The sequence below is a fragment of the Aquila chrysaetos genome, chromosome Z (genome assembly GCF_900496995.4).
Source record: "Aquila chrysaetos chrysaetos chromosome Z, bAquChr1.4, whole genome shotgun sequence".
Classification (NCBI taxonomy): domain Eukaryota; kingdom Metazoa; phylum Chordata; class Aves; order Accipitriformes; family Accipitridae; genus Aquila; species Aquila chrysaetos.
In genome coordinates this window covers 74,278,186-74,303,544 of record NC_044030.1, presented here as the reverse complement: position 1 = coordinate 74,303,544, position 25,359 = coordinate 74,278,186, and the positions used below count along the sequence as shown (strand labels likewise).

Here is a 25,359-nt window from a genome sequence, read left to right as displayed (position 1 = left end):
AAGAGTACCACTTAAATGAACTGTAAAATATTTAGAAATATCTAAAATTCAGATACTAGATGAGTAAAACTGATACTTAGACATCAGTAAAGTCCAGCATTGTTTATATAGCAACCACAATGCTGTAAGTCTATTGCATTTTGTGCAGCAGACTGCCTCAGTACAGTTCTCAAAATATTGACAAGCTATATGCTTTTTTTTTTGTGCAACATTTCAGACAAGTTTAATGCAACAACACATTATATTTTGTAGTAAGACTAGGATAAAGGATGTAACTTACCTCTTCTGATTAGCTCTTTTCCTTCATCAATCAAATCAGAAGTCATTTCGCTATCCCCCATGAACTGTTGGAATCCCAAAAGATTCAAACAACGAGTTCCTAAACTGGTAAAAGCAGAAGGAGAAGCAATTTCCTTTGCTAATTTACAATGAATAGTTTAGATATATTACAATGCAAAATGTAAACCAAATTATTCAGAAATTTATGGACAATTCAAGTAAAAAAGCAATATAGAAGAAAAGACAGATTTTTATACTACCTGAGAAAGCAGAAAATTCAGAACAGTGACAAGGTCCTAAATCCAATTGAAAGTGATGGATAATCTTAGTCAAATAGAGAGATAAAACTGTTTATAGTCTGAGAAGTGCAAATGACTTAAGATAAAGACACTTGCTTGAAATGTTCTCAGATATAACAGAATGTATACCTATGATATTTCATTGATTCTTCTTTGCCAGAAGACAATTACTATAAAAATTCTGCCTATTATGATTTCTGTGTTTTTGAAACAGTAGTAACATAGGAAAGCCGCCTTCATTTCAGGTTTCATTTAGGAAAAATGCGTGGCATGCTTTTAAGCTGTAGGGATGCTGGCTGACATTTTGGATACCCATTTGGCAGCAGTCAGATAGGAAGCTTGCTCCATCTTTTTTAAACTAGTCCTGGACCTGGACAGCATGAAACCACTTTCACCTTTTCAACTTCACACCAGAGAACACAACTGCTGGTTTTTGTTATTGTTTTCCTCTCTCCAAACTGGAGCATCAATATCATGGTCAAAGTTCACTTCATTGTATATTCATGCTGAGAAGTTTTTTTCCCATACTATCTGAACTTTAAGACTGCTGGATTAAACAAGGGAGACAGCTTTCCTTGATAGATTTTAATTAAACATTCTGTTTTGCATATAGCTGAATTATTAGATGGCATTAAAGTTCATGCAAAGCAACTTCCTCTCCTTTAGTTTCTTTTCTTCCTTTTCACTGTGGCATTCAAGACCCAGGATCATCATGGACAGGAAGTCACACAAACTATTTTTTTGTCATTGGCTTTCCTGTTTAGTTGTTTTTTTGCCTCCACCACCACTTTTGTGACCTGACCTACAGGTAAGCAGGGCAAACCTAAGACTGGATCCTTGCTGTCTTACTATCTATGGATGCACATAGGGTATTAGTGGACATTCAGGGCATTTAACTATATTATACATGACTCAAAACATATACATTGCTTCCGACTGAATGGTAACGCAAAACTGAAGAAGTGAACATCAATGTAGCCGGCCAAGGTCAGACCAAAAGTATCTCATCTCTTACAGTGGTCAAAAGCAGACATTTTGAAATGTAAGGATAAAGCAAGCATGTAACAGTATTTTCTGCAATTACCCTTCCAGCCTCCAACAAACTGTGGCTTAGGGAAACAAGATTGAATGATTTAAACCACTATGCTTTCAAACTGAAGTCTGGTAATGGATCAGAAATTTGTTATGAGCCTGTTAGAAAGTTCATTACCTAAAGTTTCTGCTAATGCTTCTTAGTTTATTAGAAAACCTTGCTAAAAACATAGCTTCCCCATGGTAATTTTAAACTCAAAAGCAGAGTCTAAATGTTTGTGGGCTCCAAAGTTTGAACAGATCAGACCTCAAAATCTAGGAAAGAAGTTTAATGGTGAAAAAAACCCACAACTCAGTTATGAGCTACTACAATCGACACTCTTAAAATGTACACATTTCACATAGATAAACAGCAATTTATTGTTTCAGTTTTGGCATTTTTATTAATATGTCACAACTCAACTCCTGGAAAAGGAGAAATGAATCTCTTCCTGATTGCTGAAACTAGTATTATTAGTGTAAAGAAACATGGAGGATCTGTCTCGCAAATCACTTACCTAAAGTATGTGGCAATACAGAGAATGACAACAAGCATTGGGTAATATATATAGAATCCATCTGCAATGAAGGACAGCACTCTCATGGATCCCATTATCTGCAAAAAAAAATCCATGAGAACAAGCTCTATATATTCTACATATATCCATATAGATTGTGCCATCTCACTGTTTTCACACACACACAACGCACAAACACACAATACTCTACTGAATAATTACTGAAACATCGGTAAGTATTATCATCACAGATCTGATTCAGACAGTTGAACCACAATAACCAGATATAAAGGCCACCTCTAACAGCGTATCCAGTTTTGAGGTTTCCAAGATGCCAGATCTTGTTGTATCACCTAATCCAGAACCACAATAACCAGATATAAAGGCCACCTCTAACAGCGTATCCAGTTTTGAGGTTTCCAAGATGCCAGATCTTGTTGTCTCACCTAATCCAGAACCACAATAACCAGATATAAAGGTCACCTCTAACAGTGTATCCAGTTTTGAGGTTTCTAAGATGCCAGATCTTGTTGTCTCACCTAATCCAGAACCAGTTCAAACCTGGTGGATCTCTTCATCTGCTGTGAAAGGAGTGTCTGGACAACACTAACAATCTACTTGCTAACAACAAAGATGTGACATGTAACTTGCTGTCCTACAGAAATTGGTTGTTCAGTAAAACCAAACTTACCGGTTTTCAGTGGCACGTTAGGTTTGCTCCCAATCTATAAAGATGTCCCATACACTGTATGGGACAAGCCAGTGGAGGCTAAACCTATTAGGAAGTGAAGAACAGCCTGAACTCTTCAGCATAATACTTTACTTTCTTAGGATAAAGAGACCAAAAGAGAAAAACTGAGCTATTGATGACTCCTAGCAATCCTTACCAAACTCCTGGTCTGTAAGCAAGTATTTCTACCTGTTTAATACTAGTGAAAAGATTTCAATATCTTAATCTTACTAGAGGAAGTATTTAAAAATATTTTGCCTATTGTCCAAGCCACATAGAAGCCTCAAACCCACATTTTCTGTACTTACAGATGTATAAGCAGTTGGCTGAGTGTTTTTGTGAGAGATTGTTGCATCCATATGGGTTAAGCCCAAAAAGTTCAAGCATAATGGTGGAGTAAGACGGCAAAATAACCTGCACAAATGCAAGAGGCAACAGCATTTAAAACAATTTCTTGCACTAAAAATTTTAAGAAATCATAACAGGATATATCACAGAATAATGATGTACAGCTCGTTAGGATTTATACCCATATGATTATAAATGAAAGGATATAAATGAAAGGTTCATGGACATTTTCAATTATTTGACAGAAAATATGCAAAATACAAAATATATGCTACATACTCACATGCCACTGAAAAGAAGACTGTACGCATCTGTCTGATGATGTGAAGCTAAGTAGTAATAGTTAAATACACGGATCCTGAAGACAGTAGAGTAGACACAGATACTTAGGAAAAAGATGGTAAGAAAACACGCCATCTGGGGGGTGGGAAAGAAAGTTGTTTGAATGTAGAACTCTACTAAAGGTTTTAATGCATTCAGCACATAGTCTGTATATGCAAAAGGTTGACTGCAGCCTTATTTTTCATTCTGAGATGGGACAATAACACCAGCTCTGAGAAGAGTTTCAGGAGTTTTTTTGACTAATTTAAATTGAGAATGATACTTGTAACATTCTGCACTTCATATAAGCTAACACAACTGACCCTAGGAACATTTATTCTACTTCTTGTTATGTAAATGAAATTGCTGTAATTGCCTCGATAATTGCTATGGCTGATTTGACATTTCTTCCCACAAAAAGTGATAAAAACAAGTGTTTTCAGTTTAATCTATTTTGTTAGTATACTGGAATTTTTCAGCTCAGTTCCTCTACTGATAAATTTGTGCATGCATATGCTAGTCACATCTGTGACTGGATTTCTGGTCAGCAGCAAATTCCTATTTAGGGAAGAAAGGTCACACACACATGGCTGATCAGACACAGTCTAAACACCTAAGCTCCAAGCTGATGTTTCACAAATTACTCTACACATGATATTCAGCTCAACTGGGTCACACCTTCTTCACTCCATATTGGACAGCTGTAAAAAGTGGCAAAAGGCAGACTCCATCCACAGAAACTAAGTTTGGTATTATACATTTTAGACACCATCTGAAAGCTGACAGATTATTTAGAGACTTATTTTTAAATCAGTCTGGTCTACTGTTGTTGTAATAACAATCTATCTGAAAAGATTTTTGTTGAGTGATTATGCCAAACTTACCTCTATGTATATATAATTGTATGTCTTTTCTGCCAGCTGTATGAAAACTGCAAAGAGTGATAAAACTGGTTGTGTGCTGAAAAATGTGCACTCTGACCACACAACAATTACAGAGAACGTGGCCAGAACAACTGCAAGCACCCTGTAAAACCATGGTCGTAGAAGACATTCCCAGTACCACTCTGGAAAAAACAAACACACACACATTCGGAATGGGTTAATGAAAATTACACAATCAGAAATGCAACTCCCTCAGAAAAGCTGTTACGAACTTCTTGCATGCATGCCCTTAAAACCAAGGCTGGAATCTGCGGGGTTGCACACTTAATTTCAGGGCTTTTCCAATGCCAAGAGATCTCGCTCAGCCCTAAGGAATCATATGTTCAATTGGGGAGAAAAGGGTGGGATTTGGGATGCAAATTTTGCAAACAGAGTGGGGGGTGTGGAGCGTGTAGAATAGAACTCCTCACTTTTGGCCCAGATACTATGAGTAATGATGCACTTTTTGTTTGTTCATCTGTTACTCTCTGACAAACAAAGCTTAGGCTGTAAAATTATATTGTCCTACCCTGGAAATAACTCACTGCTAGTGCACAACAAATCAGAAGTTAAAACATGATTAGGAGAAGACACTTTCTGAAAAGATGCACAAGCACCCGCATGTTTGGTACATGACAGACAAAGAGTCCTTTCCTCTTTGCTTTACTGGAACAGCAGTGCCAACTCAGTATTATCCCACAAATGTAGAAGGCAGCCATGATCCAATAATCTAAAGTTGCTATTTTGCTTTCTTCTTATAAGGCTTCAAAGTTTGCTATTGCTATTACAACATGTAACTGCAATTACATTTGTAAAAAAATTTAAGCTTATGGTCAAGAGCATAAATCAATATCTGATGGCTATTCCATTACATAAACGTGTTAAGATGCACATTTGCTTCCCTCTACTGTAACTGAACATTTTACATAAAACAATCAGTTCTTCTTACAAAATGGTACCAGTTAATCCTTTACATATTCAAAACCTGCATGACAGCACTTACCAACAGTTGGTGTGTAGAAATACTGAATAATTTTATTCTCTGGTTCCTGGGAATGAAAGGTATGAACAAACTGTCGAGTTGCACTGGTTTCATTTTTTGCCACATCTTCTAGGTAAAATGCTTGTTCTAAAAGAATTTGCCACTGGACCTGTGTACGACGATGTCTCTGTACTGAATAGATTACCTACAATAAATTCCAAGAAATTATGGTTACAACATACTTGGTTCAAGAAATGAGAGAAAAGCCTTGCAAAATCCCTTAAAAATGTCTACATTACATAATTGCAAAGATTAATTCTGTATACTTTACAAAAGCAGGCAGTTAATTCTGTAAATATATAAATCATAAGAGGACTACATGTATGCCTCCTGAGTTTTGCAGTTCTTTCGTCACAATTTATCTGTAGCAATAACAGCCTACTTTTTCCAACGTATCACTTTATTTTTGCATCTTAGTGAATACCAAGCTTTTACTAAACTTTCTTATTTAGAATGTACTGTCAATCAATCATTACAAGGCCTACTCACAGACAGTTAAAACACTGTCAAGATATAACGCGACAAGAACACTATTTACACATCCAGAAATTTGATCTGGACTTCACCTGGGATATTAAATATCTATGTTTTCTTTCACTGAGAAAAGTTTCTGTTAAGTAGCAATCCCAAAACCCACTATACTCAGCAATTCAGGTAAAGTGCCTTGAAAATCTTTGTTTGATTAGCATTTATACTCATTACATTAGCATAAGATAGGCATTCTTTCATTCATTAATATACCTGTTTGTGAAGTTTGACCAAACTTTTTTCACTTGGATAACTGTTCTGTCTTTCATCAAAATCTTCATAATCGTCCATGTTCCTACCCATTCTTTCCTGGTACTCAGTAGGACACTGGAGGGAAAAGGGAAAATTAACTGGCAGGTGAAGGAGTAGCAAGTGCTCTTTTGCTTTTTGTTAATGATTTGTAAATATTTGGGGCATTTCCTGCAACTGAAAAGCTCACTCTAAGCGTAGATTTTTCTGTTTCTAAAATACTACACATTTCAAAACACAGCAGATAATTACATACATCATAAGAAAATATTCCACAAAGAATTTCAAGTCTAAGTCTGGTCAGAAACTCCCAAGATGCCAATTAGAGATTTTATGTTAAGGGGAAAAGAAAGTAATGTACAAGTACTCAGTAGGTGCAGGAACCACTCCCTCCCAATTGAACAATTATCGCTGAAGATGAGCAACGTGTTACCTTTTTCAGTATTGTATCAACACATTTTCTCAGAGGGTGGTTATACTTGATACTCTCACTGACTTTACGGACTTCCTGTTGAGGAAAAAAAAATACAGAGTTATTTCATTATGTTAAACAGATTAAAAAATCTTACAGGCTCAGATAAGAGTTCCAGCCCTCCCAATGGAAAAGATAACCATCAGAGCCTAAAAACAATAGAACTTCCTAAAAGCCACAGTTCACTAGAAATCTAATGAAAGATAATTGAAGGAGTATTTATAAAGAATATATGTATTTTTTAAAATAACAATGTCAGTGTGCAAACATTACTCTGTGAACGTGTGGAGGATTGGTTTCTATGCATAAATGTTGAAATGGAAAATACTTTCTTGTTTTAGTTGTAGGTAAAGAGGCTAAGTTTCTGTCTTACCTGGTTTAGTTTCACATTTATTATTTTAAGCAGCTTGATGAATGTAATTTTACACTACTTCATTTTATATCTTCCTCACATTTATCTCCACATAGCTCACTTCCAAGACCATTTGGCATTTATCAGTAATGAAAAGATGGTACCTAACAGCTAGGTAAGTTGAGTCCAAACTGGCTCTAGCAGTTTATCAGGCTTAGTGAGAACCAGATTTTATTCTTCATCCTAGCGGCAATCCAGAGATAACCTTTTGATGTTTGTTGTTGTTGTTGCAAACAGCACTTCAAAAAAAAACCAGAGGTAAGTTCTAGAGTCTGGAGGACAGAAATAATTGTAAAGGCTTAGAAACCTTGTCAAATAGGATGATTCAGCAGACAGAAGAATTGCCTTTGTTTAGTGTGACAAGGGAGGTTAAATGGATATAGACAGTCCTTTGACATTGTTCTAGCAGGTGACTGTCAATAATTCTGGATTCCCTCTGAATCTGCTGAGAGAATGATCACAAGAGATCTGATTAGTCTGTGGCAAAGAATTTTTCATTATGTAGTGGGATTATGAAAAACAAACCAACAAAATCCTGCAAGAAAGCCTGTAAGGGTCAACCCTAACATATTCAGCCCTGTCAAGTAGAGCACTGGACTGGGAAAAAAAAAAAAATTGGAAGTATCCTCCAGTACTACAGGTTCTTGTGTTTTCAGAACCTCTGATAAAGGAAGAAAACAAAAACCTAAACTGAACTGGGTGAGAGCTAAAATTTTGTGATTTATTCGACAGAGCAGCAATTCATAATATTTACAGTCATGTTCTCAGAGTCAGCACTGGCATTAAGAATTTTTAAATATTTTCACACACTTCGGTGGTCCTGTGAAGGCTGAAAATAAAATATTGGCAAAGATTTCTACGGTACAGTGCAACTGTTTCTAGACTGAAAGAAGAAAAAGTGGAAAAAAAGTAAGGGACAAACCTTGAAACAAGGTTTTATCATGCGTTAACAATGTATTGTATGCTGTGTGTGGCATAACCTCAGAATCTGTAAGTCACCCTACCTGACTTAAAGGACAATCTAGTGCAAGACAGCAATCTAGTACAAGACCCTCTTTTCAGGGAAGTTTGCTGCCTCGCCGGGGCACAAATTAGGGACATCACCACAAGACTGAAAGGCTTAGTACAACCTTCAGACTACTATCCATTCCTGCTCTTCCACATGGGTACTAATGATGTCGCAATAAAAAGTCTGAGGTCGATTAAAAGGTATTTCAGAGCCCTGGGAAGAATGCTATAAAATTCAGGAGCACAGCTAGTGTTTTTCTCAACCTTCCCAGTGATTGGGGGAGACTTTGGAAGAAACAGGCAAGCCCACAATATCAATACCTGGCTCCAGAACTGGTGCCTCCACCAAAACTTTGGGAGTTTAAACCATGGAAGAACATTCCTCGAGGCACAGGGTATGCTGTGTTTAAGGGAACAGCACAGAATAGAACAGAATAGAATATTTTCAGTTGCAAGCGACCTACAACAATCATCTAGTCCAACTGCCTGACCACTTCAGGGCTGATCAAAAGTTAAAGAATGTTGTTAAGGGTATTGTCCAAATGCCTCTTAAACACTGACAGGCTTGGGGCATCGACCATCTCTCTAGGAAGTCTGTTACAACGTGTGACCACCTTCTTGGTAAAGAAATGCTTCCTCATGTCCACTCTAAACCTCTCCTGGCGCAGCTTTGAACCATTCCCATGTATCCTATCAGTGGATACCAGAGAGAAGAGATCAGCACTGCCTTCTCCAGGCATTTGGACAATGCTCTTAATAATTTGCTTTCACTTTTGGTCAGCCCTGAATTGGTCAGGCAGTTTGAATAGATGATTGTTGTAGGTTCCTTCCAACTGAAATATTCTATTCCATTCTGTTCTATTCTAAGTGCTATCCTAGTTAATGAAGTTTTTGTTGCTCATTTTCTAGTAAGTTTTGTAGTTACGTCCCACTTAGATGTTTTTTGCAATTTGTTCAAAATGCTATTACTGAAGAATGAAGATTCTACTATTATTTTATGTTGACATATTACAGAAGAAGTTACCAACCTACCCTACAACTCTTCAGAAGTATCATTTTCAAGCCATGGTATCAGAGCAGTAAAGCAGGGAATAGCTATTCAGTGGGTCACATTTCCATTCTATTCTTGAACTACATTAGAGCCTACTGCTCACTCACAAATAACAACAAATACAGTCTCAAAAGAAACTCTGAAAAAAACCAACAATCTATATATTCTCTTCTCAAAAGGCACATAGCATGGTCCCACAAATCCAACTTGGAAACTCTTCTCAAGATTCCAGAAACATATCGGGAGCAGAGCATAAAAGCAGACACACAGAATTCGCATGAACAGTAGGGAAACATTTGTACGCTGTATTTTCAAATTCACTCTGGAATGTTATTCATTAGTGACCAATATTACTCCAAAATGTCAATAAAAGAAAAAAACCAACAAATAATGGCTATCAAGTTGCCATGGCTATCAAGTTGCCCAGTTCTTGACATCAGGGACTATTTTTATTTTTACACAGGATCGAGTGTCATCAAGTGGCACACTGTGATGATTTTTTTAATTTACTGATATTTCACAATAAGTTCACGCTACTTATGTTTTCTTGCCACCAGTGCAAAACACCAGGAAATTCAGAGATGTTTAACAGCAGTCTTCATTTACTTCATAGCGAAAGCTAGTTACTTACCTCCATAATATCCTCTAAATTCTCCTCTGCATCTGCTTTTTCAGTCATCAGTTTGGCAGCTTTGAAATAGGTCTTCATAAGTAGATAACCCCTCTTGGCCCCATTCCAGTGAGAACGGGGAATTTCCACCAAACCATAACCCAAAAGTAACACAAGAAGAAAGAGACCCCATGTGTTTGCAGCAGCTATCCCAATAGTCTGAAGTTGGTTCCTAAGGAAAAAACCAATAGCAAAAACAAAAAAAAACCCAAACAAACATACAACATCCTCCTACCCCTGCAAGAAAGCAACCTTGAAGTATCTATGCATCAATATGGCTTTCAAGTTTACAGGAACAGACTTGGTATCATCTGTAATTCTTGCCTAGGGCCAGCCTGCTGCTTGGCTATATTTAAAGCTGCCATGATTTTTCTGTATCTCCCATGTTTCTGCCCTCTCTGGAGATAAGACAAAAATGTTTATTCTCAGAGGAGCATGTTTCTTTAGGAAACAACATGAACTTAGCAAACTTATTGAAAATGAGGTCAAAACACCATAATGGCAGTCACTGTAAGAAACAGCCTCAGAACTCATGATTTCTATTCAGAAGTGGAAGTTGAAAGCAACTAGGCATTACGTGACTATGCTTACTACTGTATCTAGTATGGAAGACAATTACCAATGCTGTAAAGACCAATTATTTTAACTTACCTTCTCACCTCTAAATAGAATCTACAGTAGACAGAAGCACAACACAGGAAATACTGACACAGACCTTCTGGAAGATGTTATTCTGAGAATACTGAGAAAAGTTTCTGCACTAACTTTGCAAATGCATTTGTAGGGAGGAAAAAAACCCCACTGGAAATATAAGAGGATTCCCTGTTGTACATATCAAAATCAGAAAACCAAAAGACAAATTTCTATAGTAAAAAAACTCTTTTCCATAAAAAAAGTTAACAAAACTTCCCAACTGCCTAGCAAAATTCAGATGAACTAAAATTGTTTTTTAAAAAAGACCCATTTCATTTACAAGAAGAGATCACCCGTGAGAATTCCATAAGAATTCATGCAAGTGCTTACAACATTATTCTTACCATTGTAAATTGAAGTTTGGGTTTACAGCCACATATATTAAAAATGCTCCAAAAATCAGCAAGTAAGTGCCATAATAGATTGCATTCTCAATCAATGCAGTTTTAATCTTTCCAGTAATGGAGAACCCTCCTGATCTAGCATATGACTGCATGAAAGGTAGCAGAATCCTAGGAGGAAAGCAAACAAAACCAAACCACATCAGCCAACCAAAAAAAAAAAAAAAAAAAGGTACTTTAGCAGTGGCAGGATACTAAGATGGGGTGTTTAAGCTAAGACTCACTTCTAACAAATTAGCTAGTTATATGTTTTTATTCTAGATGTACTGGTCTGATTGCAAACTTTAAACAAGCTGCAGATAAAAACAATAGTTAGCTTTACTATGAAAAATCGAGAACTCACTACCAACCCTGATATTCTTGACTGAGCTACAAAAATAATTATTTGACGATAGCTTGATAAAAAACCACATATCAGTCTAACCCAAAAGCACAGACAATCTGTTTGCTGTAGCTGTAGCTATAGCTTTACACAGTATTTCCAATAAAACCAAATAATTTACAATATTACTCAAAAACTACCCAACTTATTCATGGAATTATTTCATTGTCCAGTTGCCTAAACCCCATTTTTTCAAACAATCTATCCATAAACATCTCTATGTGTAAATTGCTCAGTTTCAACTATAAAAGTGAACCAAGAGTAAATGGCTGCCACCTGAAAAGGAGAAAAAAAAAAACATATGCCCAATTTAGTACAGATTTTATTAGAGAAATTTGACTGCTAGCGAATAATATATGAGTAGATAGCCCTCTGGAATAGTGATATATATTGTTAAAGAGTATGCTATGACTCTAAAGATGTTGCACTTAGAAGCTATACCTGTATCATAGTCTCTGTCATATTCTTTTGCCTTACTTACCATGTTAAAAACTGCGACGTCCAATATACAACACGCCAGAAAATTGGCATAATTCCATTAGGAATATAACTCCATGGTTTGAAACATTTTTGCTTGCTGTAACCATGTAAAGAGGCTTATTGTTAGTTGTAGGGCCAAGAGTATAAAAACATTTTCTATAAATTCCCCTATCTAGAAAGGTCTTTGAAAATAGCACAGAAGTAATATACTACTATTTGAGTACGTAGTCAACCACCAACCATCTCAGAAGAAAATAAACTGAAACACCACTTAAAAATATTTATCATTCTCCTCCCCACAAACAACTTATCTGGACAAGACAGCTTTCTTAGAGAAAGAAAGAGTAGCTTAAAGACTAAAGAGAAATAAGCAATTAAGCATTTTAAGGCTATAATTTTTCTTTTGGGGCATGAATTACTTTCTTCATGCAAAGAAAAAACATTTCTGTAGACAGAAGACCATTCAACTTTACTTAGTGCAACAGTTTTTTAAAAAATATCTAGGGTCCCCACCACCTAGAGCATTGAGTGGTAAAAAAAGTATGTTAGTTTCTTCTGTCACCCAGCTGGATTTAGTCAGGCTTATATAAACTTTGATTTGTTGAGCCAATACTTTTCCGACAGGTAGTGTTTGCTTTGGAAGACCAGAAAAGCCATGAAAGCCTTTTTAGTAAAAAAAGAGCAAAAGACAAAGTGCCCATCCACGCTAAGACACTTTGTTTTTTTCCCCCACACCATCTGGATAATGAAGCAATGGTGAGTCAAAGGGCAATACAGTCAATTTAATAGGATTATCTATTGAGAAATAATCGGTGTTTTCCAGGGTCAAACTAGTTAAGCCTGAGTTGTGAGCTTTTATGTACATAGCATAAATATTTTCAAAACTATGAAATGACCATAGAACGACAGGTAGTGTGACTAAAGATTTCAAACAAAGTTTTAAGATGTGAGTTGCACCAACACAGTATCTGCTCAGTTACTACTTAAGTTGATATTTCTATTTGATATACTCAAGTCATATGCTATAGTATAACATCCATCAGCATGTTCTGAAACTATAGGTAAATTGAAAGGCTATTGAATAGTTTTCAAATTATGTATTTACCTAACTAGTTTAATTATCATACACCAGGTGGTCTTAAATAAAGATTATACTATATATATTATAATATAATATATTATATTATGCTGTGTCACTAAGTCTGGCATTTTACTGTTCTTCCATGGATATACAACATCCAGATAGCCTCCCCTTTGGGACAACAGAACTGGCAATACTTTGCGTGGACTTATCAACTGACATCTTAAATGCTCTAATTATCTTACAGATAACTACACTGCACACATCCACAAGATGTGGAAATAGCCAATGGAGGCTAAACAATGAGCAGCCATGGAAAGAGCTCACATTTGCCTACATTCACCATGTTTTAGGGATTACTTCCTTCCTGCCAGAGATCAGTGAGCAGGCTATCATTACTTTAGTAGAACACAGTACATTTCAGATAACTCCAATTACTGTATGTATGCAATTATAATAAGCAATTAGATGTGCTGCTTACATATAATACAAGCCTACTAATTTCACTCGTAAGGTATAAAACTAGATTTTCAGGTCTAAATTCTTCAAGATTGTGAAGGAAAGATAAGCATTCACCAAGGCCTCTCCTTATAGATACCCAAGATTGCTCAAAAAGCTTAGTTCTACCACTTTGACAACAAAATAGAAGAAATCTAGTGTGACATTTAAAAAAAAAAAAAAAAAAAAAAAAAGGAATACTTAGGTAATCAGTTAGAACTACTGTGTAATTAATATATGGGTCTATGGGTCAGGATTAAAAGGACGGCAGAGTCAGGTGACATTATAGTGGGGGTCTACTACCAGCCAGCCATGGAGGAAGACTGAGAGGACGAGGCCCTCTACAGACAGATAGGAGCAGCCTCACATTCAAAAGCCCTGGTCCTCATGGGGGACTTCAACCACCCTGACATCTGTTGGAGGAACAACATGGCAGGGCACAAGCAATCCAGGAGGTTCATGGACTGCACTGATGACAACTTCCTTCTCCAAGTGACAGGGGAGACAAGGACAGGTGCTAGGCTGGACCTTGTTCTCACCAACAAGGAGGGGCCGGGGGGAATGTGAAGCTCAAGGGTAGCAGCGACCATGAAATGGTGGAGTTCAAGATCCTCAGGGCACTGGGGAGGGTGCACAGCAAGCTCGCTACCCTGGACTTCAGGAGAGCAGACTTTGGCCTCTTCAGGGATGTGCTTGGTACAGTACCATGGGATAAAGCCCTGGAGGGAAGAGGGGCCCAAGAAAGCTGCTTAATACTCAAGGGTCACCTCCTCCTCCAAGCTCAGGACCGATGCATCCCAACAAAGAGGAAGTCAGGCAAAAATGTCAGGAGGTCTGCGTGGATGAACAAGGAGCGCCTGGACAAACTTAAACACAAAAAGGAAGCCTACAGAGGGTGGAAGCAAAGACAGGTAGCCTGGGAGGAATACAGAGAAATTGTCCGAGCAGCCAGGGATCAGGTTAGGAAAGCTAAAGCCCCAATAGAATTAAATCTGGCCAGGGACCTCAAGGGCGATAAGAAAAACTTCAATAGGTATGTCAGTGATAAAAGGAAGACTAGGGAAATGTGAGCCCTCTCCAGAAGGAAACGGAAGACCTGGTTACCCAGGTCATGGAAAAGGCCGAGGTACTCAGCTACTTTTTTGCCTCAGCCTTCAACAGCAAGTGCTCCAGCCACACCACCCAAGTCACAGAAGGCAAAGGCAGGGACTGGGAGAATGAAGAACTGCCCACTGTAGGAGACGATCAGGTTTGAGGCCATCTAAGCAACCTCAAGGTGCACAAGTCCATGGGACCAGGTGAGATGCATCCACAGGTCCTGAGGGAACTGGCGGATGAAGCAGCTAGGCCACTATCCATTATATTTGAGAAGCTGTAGCAGTCCGGGGAAGTTCCCACTGACTGGAAAAGGGGAAACATAACCCTCATTTTTAAAAAAGGGAAAAAAGGAAGACCCAGGGAACTACACCCAGTCAGTCTCACCTCTGTGCCTGACAAGATCACGGAGGAGATCCTCCTGGAAGCTATGCCCAGGCACATGGAAAATAAGGAGGTGGTTGGTGACAGCCAGCATGGCTTCACTAAGGGCAAATCATGCCTGAAATAATTTGGTGGCCTTCTACGATGGGGTTACAGCATTGGTAGATAAGGGAGGAGCAACTGAAATCATCTACCTGGACTTGTGCAAAGCATTTGACACTGTCCCACACGACATCCTTGTCTCTAAATTGGAGAGACATGGATCTGATGGATGGACCACTCAGTGGATAAGGAATTGGCTGGGTGGTCGCACTCAAAGAGCTGCAGTCAACGGCTCGATGTCCAAGTGGAGATCAGTGACAAGTGGTGTTCCTCAGGGGTCGGTATTAGGGCTGGTGCTGTTTAACATCTTTGTCGGCGACATGGACAGTGGGATTGAGCGCACCCTCAGCAAGTTTGCCAATGACACCAAGCTGTGTGGTGCAGCTGACGCGCTGGAGGGAAAGGATGCCATCCAGGGGGACCTTCACAGGCTTGAGAAGTGGGCCTGTGCGAACCTCAGGAAGTTCAACAAGGCCAACTGCAAGGTCTTGCATATGGGTCGGGGCAGTCCCAAGCACAAATACAGGCTGGGCAATGAAGGGATTGAGAGCAGCCCTACAGAGGAGAACTTGGGGGTGTGATGAGAAGCTCAGCATGACCCGGCAATGTGTGCTCACGGCCCAGAAAGCCAACCATATTCTGGGCTGCATCAAAAGAAGCATGACCAGCAGGTCAAGGGAGGTGATTCTGCCCCTCTGCTCCACTCTGGTGAGACCCCACCTGCAGTACTGCGTTCAGCTCTGGGGCCCCCAACATAAGGAGGACATGGACCTGTTGGAGCAGGTCAAGAGGAGGGCCACGAAGATGACCAGGGGCCTGGAGCACCTCCCCTATGAGGACAGGCTAAGAGAGTTGGGGTTTTTCAGCCTGGAGAAGAGAAGGCTCTGGGGAGATCTTATAGCAGCCTTCCTGTACTTAAAGGGAGCCTACAGAAAAGATGGGGAGGGACTCTTTTAACAGGGCATGTAGTGATAGGACGAGGGGTAACGGTTTTAAACTGGAAGAGGGTAGAAGGTAGATTTAGATTAGATATTAGGGAAAAAATTCTTTACTGTGAGGTTGGTGAGACACTGGAACAGGTTGCCCAGATGTCCTGGTTTCAGCTGGGATAAAGTTAATTTTCATCTTAGTAGCTGGTACAGTGTGTTTTGGATTTAGTGTGAGAATAATGTTGATAACACACTGATGTTTTAGTTTTTGCTAAGTAGCACTTATCCTAAGTTAAGAATTTTTCAGTTTCCCATGCTCTGCCAACTGAGCAGGTATACCAGAAGCTGGGAGGGAGCATAGCCAGGACAGCTGACCTGAACTAGCCAAAAGGATATTCCATACCATCGAATGTCATGCTCAGTATATAAACTGGGAGGAGTTGGCCAGGAGGGATGGATTGCTGCTTGGTCAGGTGGTGAGCAACTGCACTGTGCATCACTTGTTTTTTTCTTGGGTTTTATTTATTTTATTTTATTCATTTTCATTACAATTATTATTTAATTATTATTATTGTTGCTATTATTATTATTATTATCATTGTTGTTAGTATCATATTTTATTTTACTTTAGTTATTAAATCATTCCTATCTCAACCCAGGAGTTTACTTTTTTTCCCAGTTCTCCTCTGCATCCCACTGCGAGGTGGGGGAGTGCGCGAGCAGCTGCTTGGTGCCTAGCTGCTGGCTGGGTCTAAACCACGACACCAGCAAAGCTGTGGATGGCCCCTCCCTGGAAGTGTTCAAGGCCAGGCTGGATGGGGCTTTGAGCAACCTGGTCTAGTGGAAGGTGTCCCTGCCCATGGCGGGGGAGTGGAACTAGATGATCTTTAAGGCCCCTTCCAACCCAAACCATTGTATGATTCCATACTACCAACAGATGCAGATGCACTTTTCCTCACCTCTTCCCTCACCTTTCTGTATGCTTACAATCTTCAAATGTTGTATTGCACAGACAACACTTGTTTATTAGAATTAAAAACACAGTACACTCCTATCATTTAAAAAAATCATAAAATACTTCTTTAAAAACAGTCTAATGAAGAAAACATACAGCTCTTACCTTGGAGCAAGAGTAACGTAAGAGCCATTACTTTCTGCAGGGCTGGAGTTAGCAGCAAGTTTGCATCGATTATAAATAGTCTAAAAGACAATTAATTTTATGTCAGTGACCAAAAACGGTATAACATTTCTTTAAAAATAGTAAGTGCCATTTTTAAAGACATTTCCTGTACTCCAGATTTACATTTGGGAGCAATTATTTTAATAAACCCTCAAAACAATAAGCAAACTGCAGGATAAGTAAAAAACTGGAAGTGTTTTTACACTGCCTGAACAGATTAAAAAAATTGTTATAAACAAGTGATGAAATTTTAAAACATCTGAAATAGATTTATCTGATGAGGTAAATCAACAAAAAGCAAAATTAATTGTAAACACATTGTCATGCAAAGAGGTAACAAGTGCTTAGTTTAATAAGGTATTATTTGGAAAATTTATTTGCTGTTTAAGATATTGTCTTTGAAATTATGATTTTAAAAAAATACTATACACATATTATGCAACTAAGCTTTCTGCTTAGAGAAATCTCGCAGATTTCTTACCGTACTGACATCCAGAGGCAGTATAAATACAATAAGAAAGCAGAGATACCAAGCCAATAATGTTGCTATGATCACAAGCCTGTGCTGTTTCTTGAAGTCTCCATACCGATGAAGTAGGAATAAGGCCAAAAAAAAGACAAATACTATCTCAAGGCCCAACGCTGCACCACTCATTCTTGAATGTTCACTCCGCCACACAGCACAGCCCACTTAAGAAAGCAGATCAGAACTGTAAGACAAAAAGGCATTTAGTTACATTAAAATCTGTGGAAGATATTTACACAGAAAGGAGTTGTTTAACAGACATTTTTAAACATATTAATAGAGTTTTCTTATTTCACATGAGAAGAACTCTGATCAGATGAAGAACAAGATTTTCAGCATGGTGCTCTAAAGTCCTCTGTAGAAATCAAAGTATCATGTCATCCCAATTTTGTCATGTCTAGCAACATATTAGGCCAACTCCTCTTCATCTTCTTGATATACAAGAGATCCAGAAGTCAAATCTCAGTCCTTGAGTAAGACTATAAGCCTAACTTTTAAGTCCAGTACAAATTTCAAAAGAAAATCTATTCTGCTCTTTTTTTTTCCTTTTAGAAGAAATCAACTAATTTGGACAAAGGGTTAAATGTTTAAATTAAATGTTTCTGGGAAGCTAATGAGCAACTTTTTTAATGGACCGTTCCTCAACTATGCACTTAAACTCTGTACTAAGAGTTAACAGAGCATAAAATACAGAAAAGTATATGTTAGTCTACTTGTGATGTACCTCTTTTAGCTTTGAAATTTCATGTATTAAGAGGCAACATGCTAGCTAATTCACTTTCCTACTCCTCTTCTATTCTTCTTCAGAGAAACAAAGGTCTCAATTCATTCATTATTAGTCTTGCCACGATATATTTTTGCTTTGCTCATTCTTCTGGGTTTAGTTACTCTGTTATAGTCAGGACTGCTGAAGTGCCTAGAAGGTGCATAACATCTTCACACAGGCACGCTATTATGCAAAGGGCAAGTGAGCTGCACAAATCTATTAGAGAAAATTTCACTGACTTGTTACATCGTTAGTTAAACCGCTTCTAACCTTTTTAATAAGCATCATTTTACCACAGGCACTTCACACACAGGCACTTCACACATTTAAAAAAAAAAAAGTTTATTACGCTGGTCAGGCTGACTTGCTTCTCCATTAAGATTACCATTTTAGCTGGTTTGATTTAACTGTAATAGTTTTTGCTATGGCTTCCCCACTGTTCTCTATTTTCAGTGCTTTCACTTTTTACTGGAACTTTAGAGATTTAGAAGAAATGGTACTACTAACATTTCCCTCGATTTACTTTTAAATCCCTTCAGAATTTGTTAAAGTGAACCATTTCATTTACTAATCCCTCAGTATACTGCTTAAGCAGATATGTTATGGATGAGGGCACGAAGCAGTGAAAACTGTCTTATTTCCACTAAAAAATTCCAAAGTTTGTGGTGCCAGTACTTCCGTGAGGACACACAGGACAATTATTCTGTGATTCTTCCCTGAAGATCTGTCTCCCCCCATTTTGCCACTTTCACATTTATTAAGAGTAGTCTGTTTACTCCATATCGGCTGTTATACACAGAGCATCCCATATTCTGAAAACAGCTCAAGTTACTTTCCTGCTTCTTATCAAAGATGCACACACTTCCTTTTTATCTTCTGCTTTTCATCTACTGTGTTTATGAAATTATTAGCATTTCTGTTAGGTCAAAGCATCCCCTTACTATCTGCCTGTACTACATTTTGGCTAGATCATTTGTAAATCATGAATCCAGGATATCTAACTTATTCCTCAATCACTTACTCTAAGCAAGTCCTTGTCTTTTCTATTGTACCATTCTTGTTTCCTCAGAAAACAGAGTCTTTTGTATTTATAGTATAGTAGAAATGGATATAATAGAAATGAATGGAAAAGAAATACTAGGTATCGACTTCATTAAAGCAGTGCTATCTGACATAAGTAGCTTTGGGTGTCCCTTATAGCCACACCTTCTGCTATGTAAACAAAAAAAATTATACAGCATACCTTCCATTAGTCACACCTATAAAATTTTTTACTACAGTTACACCCAAAAAGCTGCTATCAAAACAGAAGGTGAAAAGTTTTTGTGCAAGATATGGCACTCTGTTACTACCATGAGGAAACTTCTAAAAAGATTACAAAAATGTACTGAATATGCTAAAATAGCGAGGGAATTGAGTCCTACCACAACTTAACTCACTTTCAAAGACAAAGACAAGTTTGCAGTCATCAAAGTAAACTACATTTTTCTCTTCTTCACCTGGTTCCTATTTCAATCTCAAAATACAAAATAAAAGGCCTAATTTTTACCAGACTGCAGCTGATGACAAGTGAGAGTTGTTTTGAAATAATGTATACACATTTTCAAAATTACAGCTCAAATTTTTTAGATAGAAACCACTTAAAACTAGCTCTCCACACAAATAGCTTAAATGGAAAAAAATTGACAAGGTGAGAAATGCCATGCTTGAGAGGAGCTCTCGCTGTGAACCAAATCCTGCCTAACAGGACAGCCATATTTGCAACCTATGCTACTAGAATCAGACCTTAAAATATATTACTGCAGGCTATAAAGCCATGCGTTCCTGTGGCAAGCAGCATTTGCCTCTCAACCTGGCTGTTAGTTCAAAGAAAGGTAAGTTCCTTACCCATAATTCTGTTTCTTCATTTTATTTAGACAGGCTTCTCACTATTAGCACATGGGTCCCTAGTATAAGCTAGCTGAAATTCCTAAACCCCTGAAGGATGTTCTCCTGAGATCAATTAACTACTTCAGAAGAGATCTCTCATACTGCACAACCTTAAACTGCTTAGAAGATGCTCCTATTAAGCACTGACAAAAAGTAACAAAATTCCTCATTCTGAAGGGAAGAGCAGAGCATCTATTGGCATACTCTGTTTCTGGAGAGTAAGGCAGCTATGGATTATTAATACAAATAAGATCAAAAGCTGAAATACTGGCACTGGAAGTGCAATTTAACCAATAAAAGACAAGAACATGCTCTTGTGTAGGCTTAGGATTTTCTTGCTTTGTTTCAGACATAGACAAAATCAGTAAGTTTTTAATTTTGTGAATGGAAGGGTGTGGTTACCCCCATACAGAACATACATTTCAAAATTCTGACACGAAACCCTCTAGAGTCAAAACCCAGCTAATAACTCTTTGCAAGCACCATGAAGGGTTCAGTTCACACTTAATTCCCTTGGAGACTTCCTACTATCGACAGTATTAAATTACGTTCCCAACCTCAAGACTAACCTCATGACCATCTACATTACAAATGAACTAACTACTCTGCCTGGTACAGAAATACTCAAGTTACGAAATGAAACAGCAGAGAATGAAAAAACCACACTTCCTTAGAGCTTTTATATAGCACCAAATTCAACAACAAAGACATTCCAATATTATATTCTTAAAAAAGGGCTAAAAAGAGTAAAGCATAACTGTGAAGAAAGGACCTTGGTCTCACTAAAGTCAACTCCAATACCCCTTTAATTAGAAATCCAAGATCAGACTGTATCACAGTTCTATTCTTTTCAAACTTTGCAGGAAAGCATTTTACCAGCAGATTGTTCATTTTGCAGACTAATGTAATTGGTGCTTCAATCCTTCCCAGTCAAATATCACACTTTCTGCGGATTCTCACTGCTGCCCTTGACACTCTCCCCAGCTTACCCACTTCCTTCTACAATGAGCTGGAACCCATGCAGTATCCCAGCCAATGCCTGAGAAGGCCTGAACTGAGAGTAAACATTGCTTCACATGCCTTACTGAAATGTATAAATAGAAGTATAACCTGTATGTTGTCCCCTTCACATATTCAGCTTATTATGCCCTCCAAATTCTTTCCTTCTAAGAAACACAACACTGTCCTCTATCCTGTATTTATGTAGTTGATTGCTCCTTCTTAAGCACAGGCACAAAACTCTACTCATTTGTACCCTTTCCCACCCCACAGGTTTCTGAATATTCAAAGCATTTTGATTTCCACTACTACACCCAAAAAGGTCTGCAATCCCTCCTAGCTTTATGCCTTCTTAAGTTTTAATGATCACATTATTTCATTACAGAAAATCTGTGAAAATCACAAAGAGTAGTTGACAAGGGACTGGCCTCCTCAATCACAGCAGTAGCTGTTCCCAACTGTTCTTCCCCAACAAAAACATCCTGAGAAACAGAAAACAGAAGTCCTATTAAAGACCAAATATAAGACATCAACTGATCCTTTCATATATAGTAGGCCTATCAGAGAAGTAAGTTAGATTTCTTAAACAATTTGTCCTTGACAAACTGATGCTGTCTTTTACTCAGCTATTGTATTCTAGATGCTTACAAATAGCTTTTGTTCCAAATTTTTTTTCATTAATTCAAAAGGAAGCAGACTAGTCTGCCAATCTGTAGTTCTCCCTGTCCTTCAAAAATTAGTAATAAAGACAGCCACCATGCTTCTGGGTTTTGTATCTTTGGTACCTCAGCCATTTCTAGAATACTACAGCCTTTGTTTTTTTTTGTTGAAGTACTCTCAGTAAAGATCATCAAACAGATTTGGAAAAGTTACATTTCTAGAAATCTTGGGTATTTCAGTTAAAACACTTGAATAACAAAGCAGCTAGGTATTTCCTTGCCTTACTCTGTATTTTGAACACCATAATTACATCTGAAAAAAACCTGTCCCCAAGGAAGTTACCAAGCTATGAAAGAGATATCAAAGACAGTAACAGACAAAACTGAGCAAGAGCCATAGCATACCAAAAGGAACATCTGTGCGACAGCATCTCCCACCTCAAGCTGCATTCACAACTCGGCGGCACGTATAAACTGAAAGATGCCGTCTCCAGCAAAATATCAACTGCCAGTTCAGTAATGACCTTTTGCTTTTCTACCAGGGAATAATCTACTAGTTCCTCTCGACTTTCTTCCATCACATTGCACTTGGCAGAAGAAAAACGGTATACCACAACACCTGTGATAGGTTTCTGAAGCCTGCCCTACTCTGCAAAACCATGCTGTTCAGAATCCTAAAGTACGACTTCACTTCACAGACATGATTAAACCTTCTGGACTGACAGAACCGCCCCGTACGATGAGCCCTCGACACTTCCACCTTTAAACAACAAAATGGGCTAACTTCACTTTTTAGAAATCTTAGAGAAGAACAAGAGGCCAAGCAAGCAACAATAAAAATAAACCCTTCAGCCATTTTCATATCCAGGTCTGTTTAATGTGTTGTTTGGGTTTCTTATTTGTTTGGTTTTGGGTTTGGGGGGGGGCCATGGGTGGTTTTTTTACTTCCTTATTACACATTGACCCTTGCAGCTCAGGAAAATAGTAAGTATTTATAAGCAGATGAGAGACAGACGAAGAGCTGCTTTATCTCAGCACAGTGAGAAAACTACCTAAAGAAAGAAAATAGCTATGAACTGCCCGAGAAAACCGACCAGAAAAGTTATCCGATTGTACTGTTTGGGAGAAATAACCTCTGAGATTAATCAAGAAAAGGTAATTTGCATAGCTTTGTTCTCCTAAGAAACACTAGTCAGTTTATGTACTGGTTAATATTTCATTAGTACCTATAATTTCAACTATCTTGCAATGAAGAAAAGATTTTAAATTGACTAAATATTTAATTGATCGTGTATCAATATTTAGGGAAACAAGTTTTGTATCTGCTAATGACAAGAAAAAAATAATAAAATCCTGCACTGACTCCATCCAAAATAGCAGTATTCTTTGATTTGGTGGGAGACTACGTTCTCCACAGAAGCACTAAATAAAAGACAAATGCTTGACCAAGGAACATGGAGATTTTTGTGTTCAAAAGCAAGCAGGAACCATCAGTACAAAACCACGGGAAATTTATTTGCTTTACATGGCGCTGTCTTGTCCTCTAATAAAGGATATGAAGTACCACAGAGGTTGATGCTTTCATAGGGTTTAGGGGAGTGCTGTGGAAATAACATATTGAAGAAAACAACGTGCCTGGAGGAACTAAAATAGAATCCGATATGAAAGCTGCACACTCGCAACAAGAATCTAAAAAAAGAATAGAAATTGCTACCTGGGCTGCCAGACTAATGCACTCACACAAAACAGGTGTCAGTAAGGCAGTCAATCACATGATTACAACCCTAACATTGCATTAAAGGCAAACTTAAGGCTATTTGGTAATTCAGAGCTTTTTAAAAAATAATTGGATTTTATCCCTTTCGGCAAATTCTTCTTCCAATTTCCCACACATTAACAGAGAAAAGTGAAAAGATTGACAAAGAAAAGAGCCTGCAGAACAGGTTAAATATAAGCAGCTTATTTTTTTTTAAACTAAAAAACCACCTCTCTCTCATTTGATTATCCACTTAAAGAACCTTTAAACAACTGCTCCATGACTTCAGTTAAAACTGGAAAAGGTTAACACAAATTCCTTTTCAAGATTCTATGAATGCTAGCTTGAGTCACATCACTGTCTATATCTGACTTAGTAGTTGTGTTCGATTTACCATGTGTTCCATTACCATCTTCAATTTTATAGGCACGTCTCTCCATTGTTATGCGGTAAACAAAGGACAGTATTTACAAGCAAGTGGCTGACTAAGAGCGGAACTGTAGGTGTGTTCACAATTAGTTTTCCATCCCCACCAATTTCAAAACAAGTCGTTTGGAGAAAAAGCATGAAGAGCTGCATTGCCGAAAGAAAGCCTGGCAAAACTCTCAAGCACGGAGTGAAAAGATTGCAGAGTTTAAACTAGCGCGGTTAGGGACAGAACCAGAATACATTGGCGGTCCCTCAATTTCAGGCCTTCGCAGTGAAGGCGTTTCCAAAACGCAGGAAAACCTTTCAGGGTAAAATGTCGCTGTCAGCGCGATTCTGGTCTTCCAAACCAGACACTGCCCCTGCACATTAAAGCCGTTAAAGCTGATGACTGTAAGTCCGTTGGTCTGCAAGGCGCACGGAACCGAAGCGCGCAGTCGCTTAAACAAACATCAACATGCATGTCTTAAAGGTACGCGCCCGGGGTCCCTGCAGGAAGGAAAAAATTAGGGGCCAACAGCAGACAAACGAACACGCCGATTCCTCCTGCCCCCCTCGCCCCTGCCCTCCACTTACCACTCAAAACGAGCCCGGGGCGCGCCGGGGGGGTCTCCCCGCTTCCCACCCGGGTCACGGCCCCCCCTCGGAGCGCCCCGGGGACAGTGGCGGGGGGAGAGCGGGACACGGCTGCACCCGCCCCTCCCGACGGCGCCGCGCCCGGCCCGGCCCCGCGCAGGCCGCCGCCGCCGCCCCCACCCCGCCGTGACTCGGCGCCGCGGCACCCCCGGCGGGCGCGCCGCCCCGCCGACCTCCTCTCCCTCTTTCTCCCTCGCCCGCCCCGGGGCCCGCGCCGCCGCCTGCCGGTGCCCTGGGCCGCGCCCCTCCCTCACCACAGCCAGAGCCCCCCCCCTCAGCAGCCGGTCCCTCGCGGGGCACCGCCGCCCTCCATCCTCGCTGCCGCCGGCCTCCACGCGAGGGTTCAGATCGCCAGCCAGAGAGCGGCGGCCGCGCCGGGCTCCTTCCGCGTCAGGGCGACGGGGGCCGCCGCCGCCGACATTTGCCCCTCGCCAACCGCCCTCCGTCCCCAGCGGCGGCGCCGACGTCGTCATCGCCCCCGCCCCGCAGGCGGGCGCAAGGTACTGTGGGTACGGC

At 39.2% G+C, this 25,359-nt stretch overlaps 1 protein-coding gene across 1 annotated transcript in view; it reads right to left on the bottom strand.

Moving 5' to 3' along the window:
- Positions 1–25,327, bottom strand: part of LMBRD2 (LMBR1 domain containing 2) — a 37,116-nt gene extending 11,789 nt beyond the window's left edge. Inside the window, exons 1-14 of the mRNA XM_030004723.2 lie at positions 25,098–25,327; positions 17,628–17,856; positions 17,087–17,166; positions 11,879–11,974; positions 10,959–11,126; positions 9,883–10,093; positions 6,742–6,816; positions 6,273–6,386; positions 5,493–5,676; positions 4,451–4,632; positions 3,529–3,662; positions 3,206–3,311; positions 2,168–2,265; positions 281–384 (exon numbers count right to left, since the gene is read on the bottom strand). Of these exons, the coding sequence (XP_029860583.1) occupies positions 281–384; positions 2,168–2,265; positions 3,206–3,311; positions 3,529–3,662; positions 4,451–4,632; positions 5,493–5,676; positions 6,273–6,386; positions 6,742–6,816; positions 9,883–10,093; positions 10,959–11,126; positions 11,879–11,974; positions 17,087–17,166; positions 17,628–17,801 (1,726 nt within the window). The 5' untranslated portion in view covers positions 17,802–17,856; positions 25,098–25,327. The remainder of the gene's footprint in view (positions 1–280; positions 385–2,167; positions 2,266–3,205; positions 3,312–3,528; positions 3,663–4,450; positions 4,633–5,492; positions 5,677–6,272; positions 6,387–6,741; positions 6,817–9,882; positions 10,094–10,958; positions 11,127–11,878; positions 11,975–17,086; positions 17,167–17,627; positions 17,857–25,097) is intronic.
- Between the last annotated feature and the right edge of the window lie 32 nt (positions 25,328–25,359).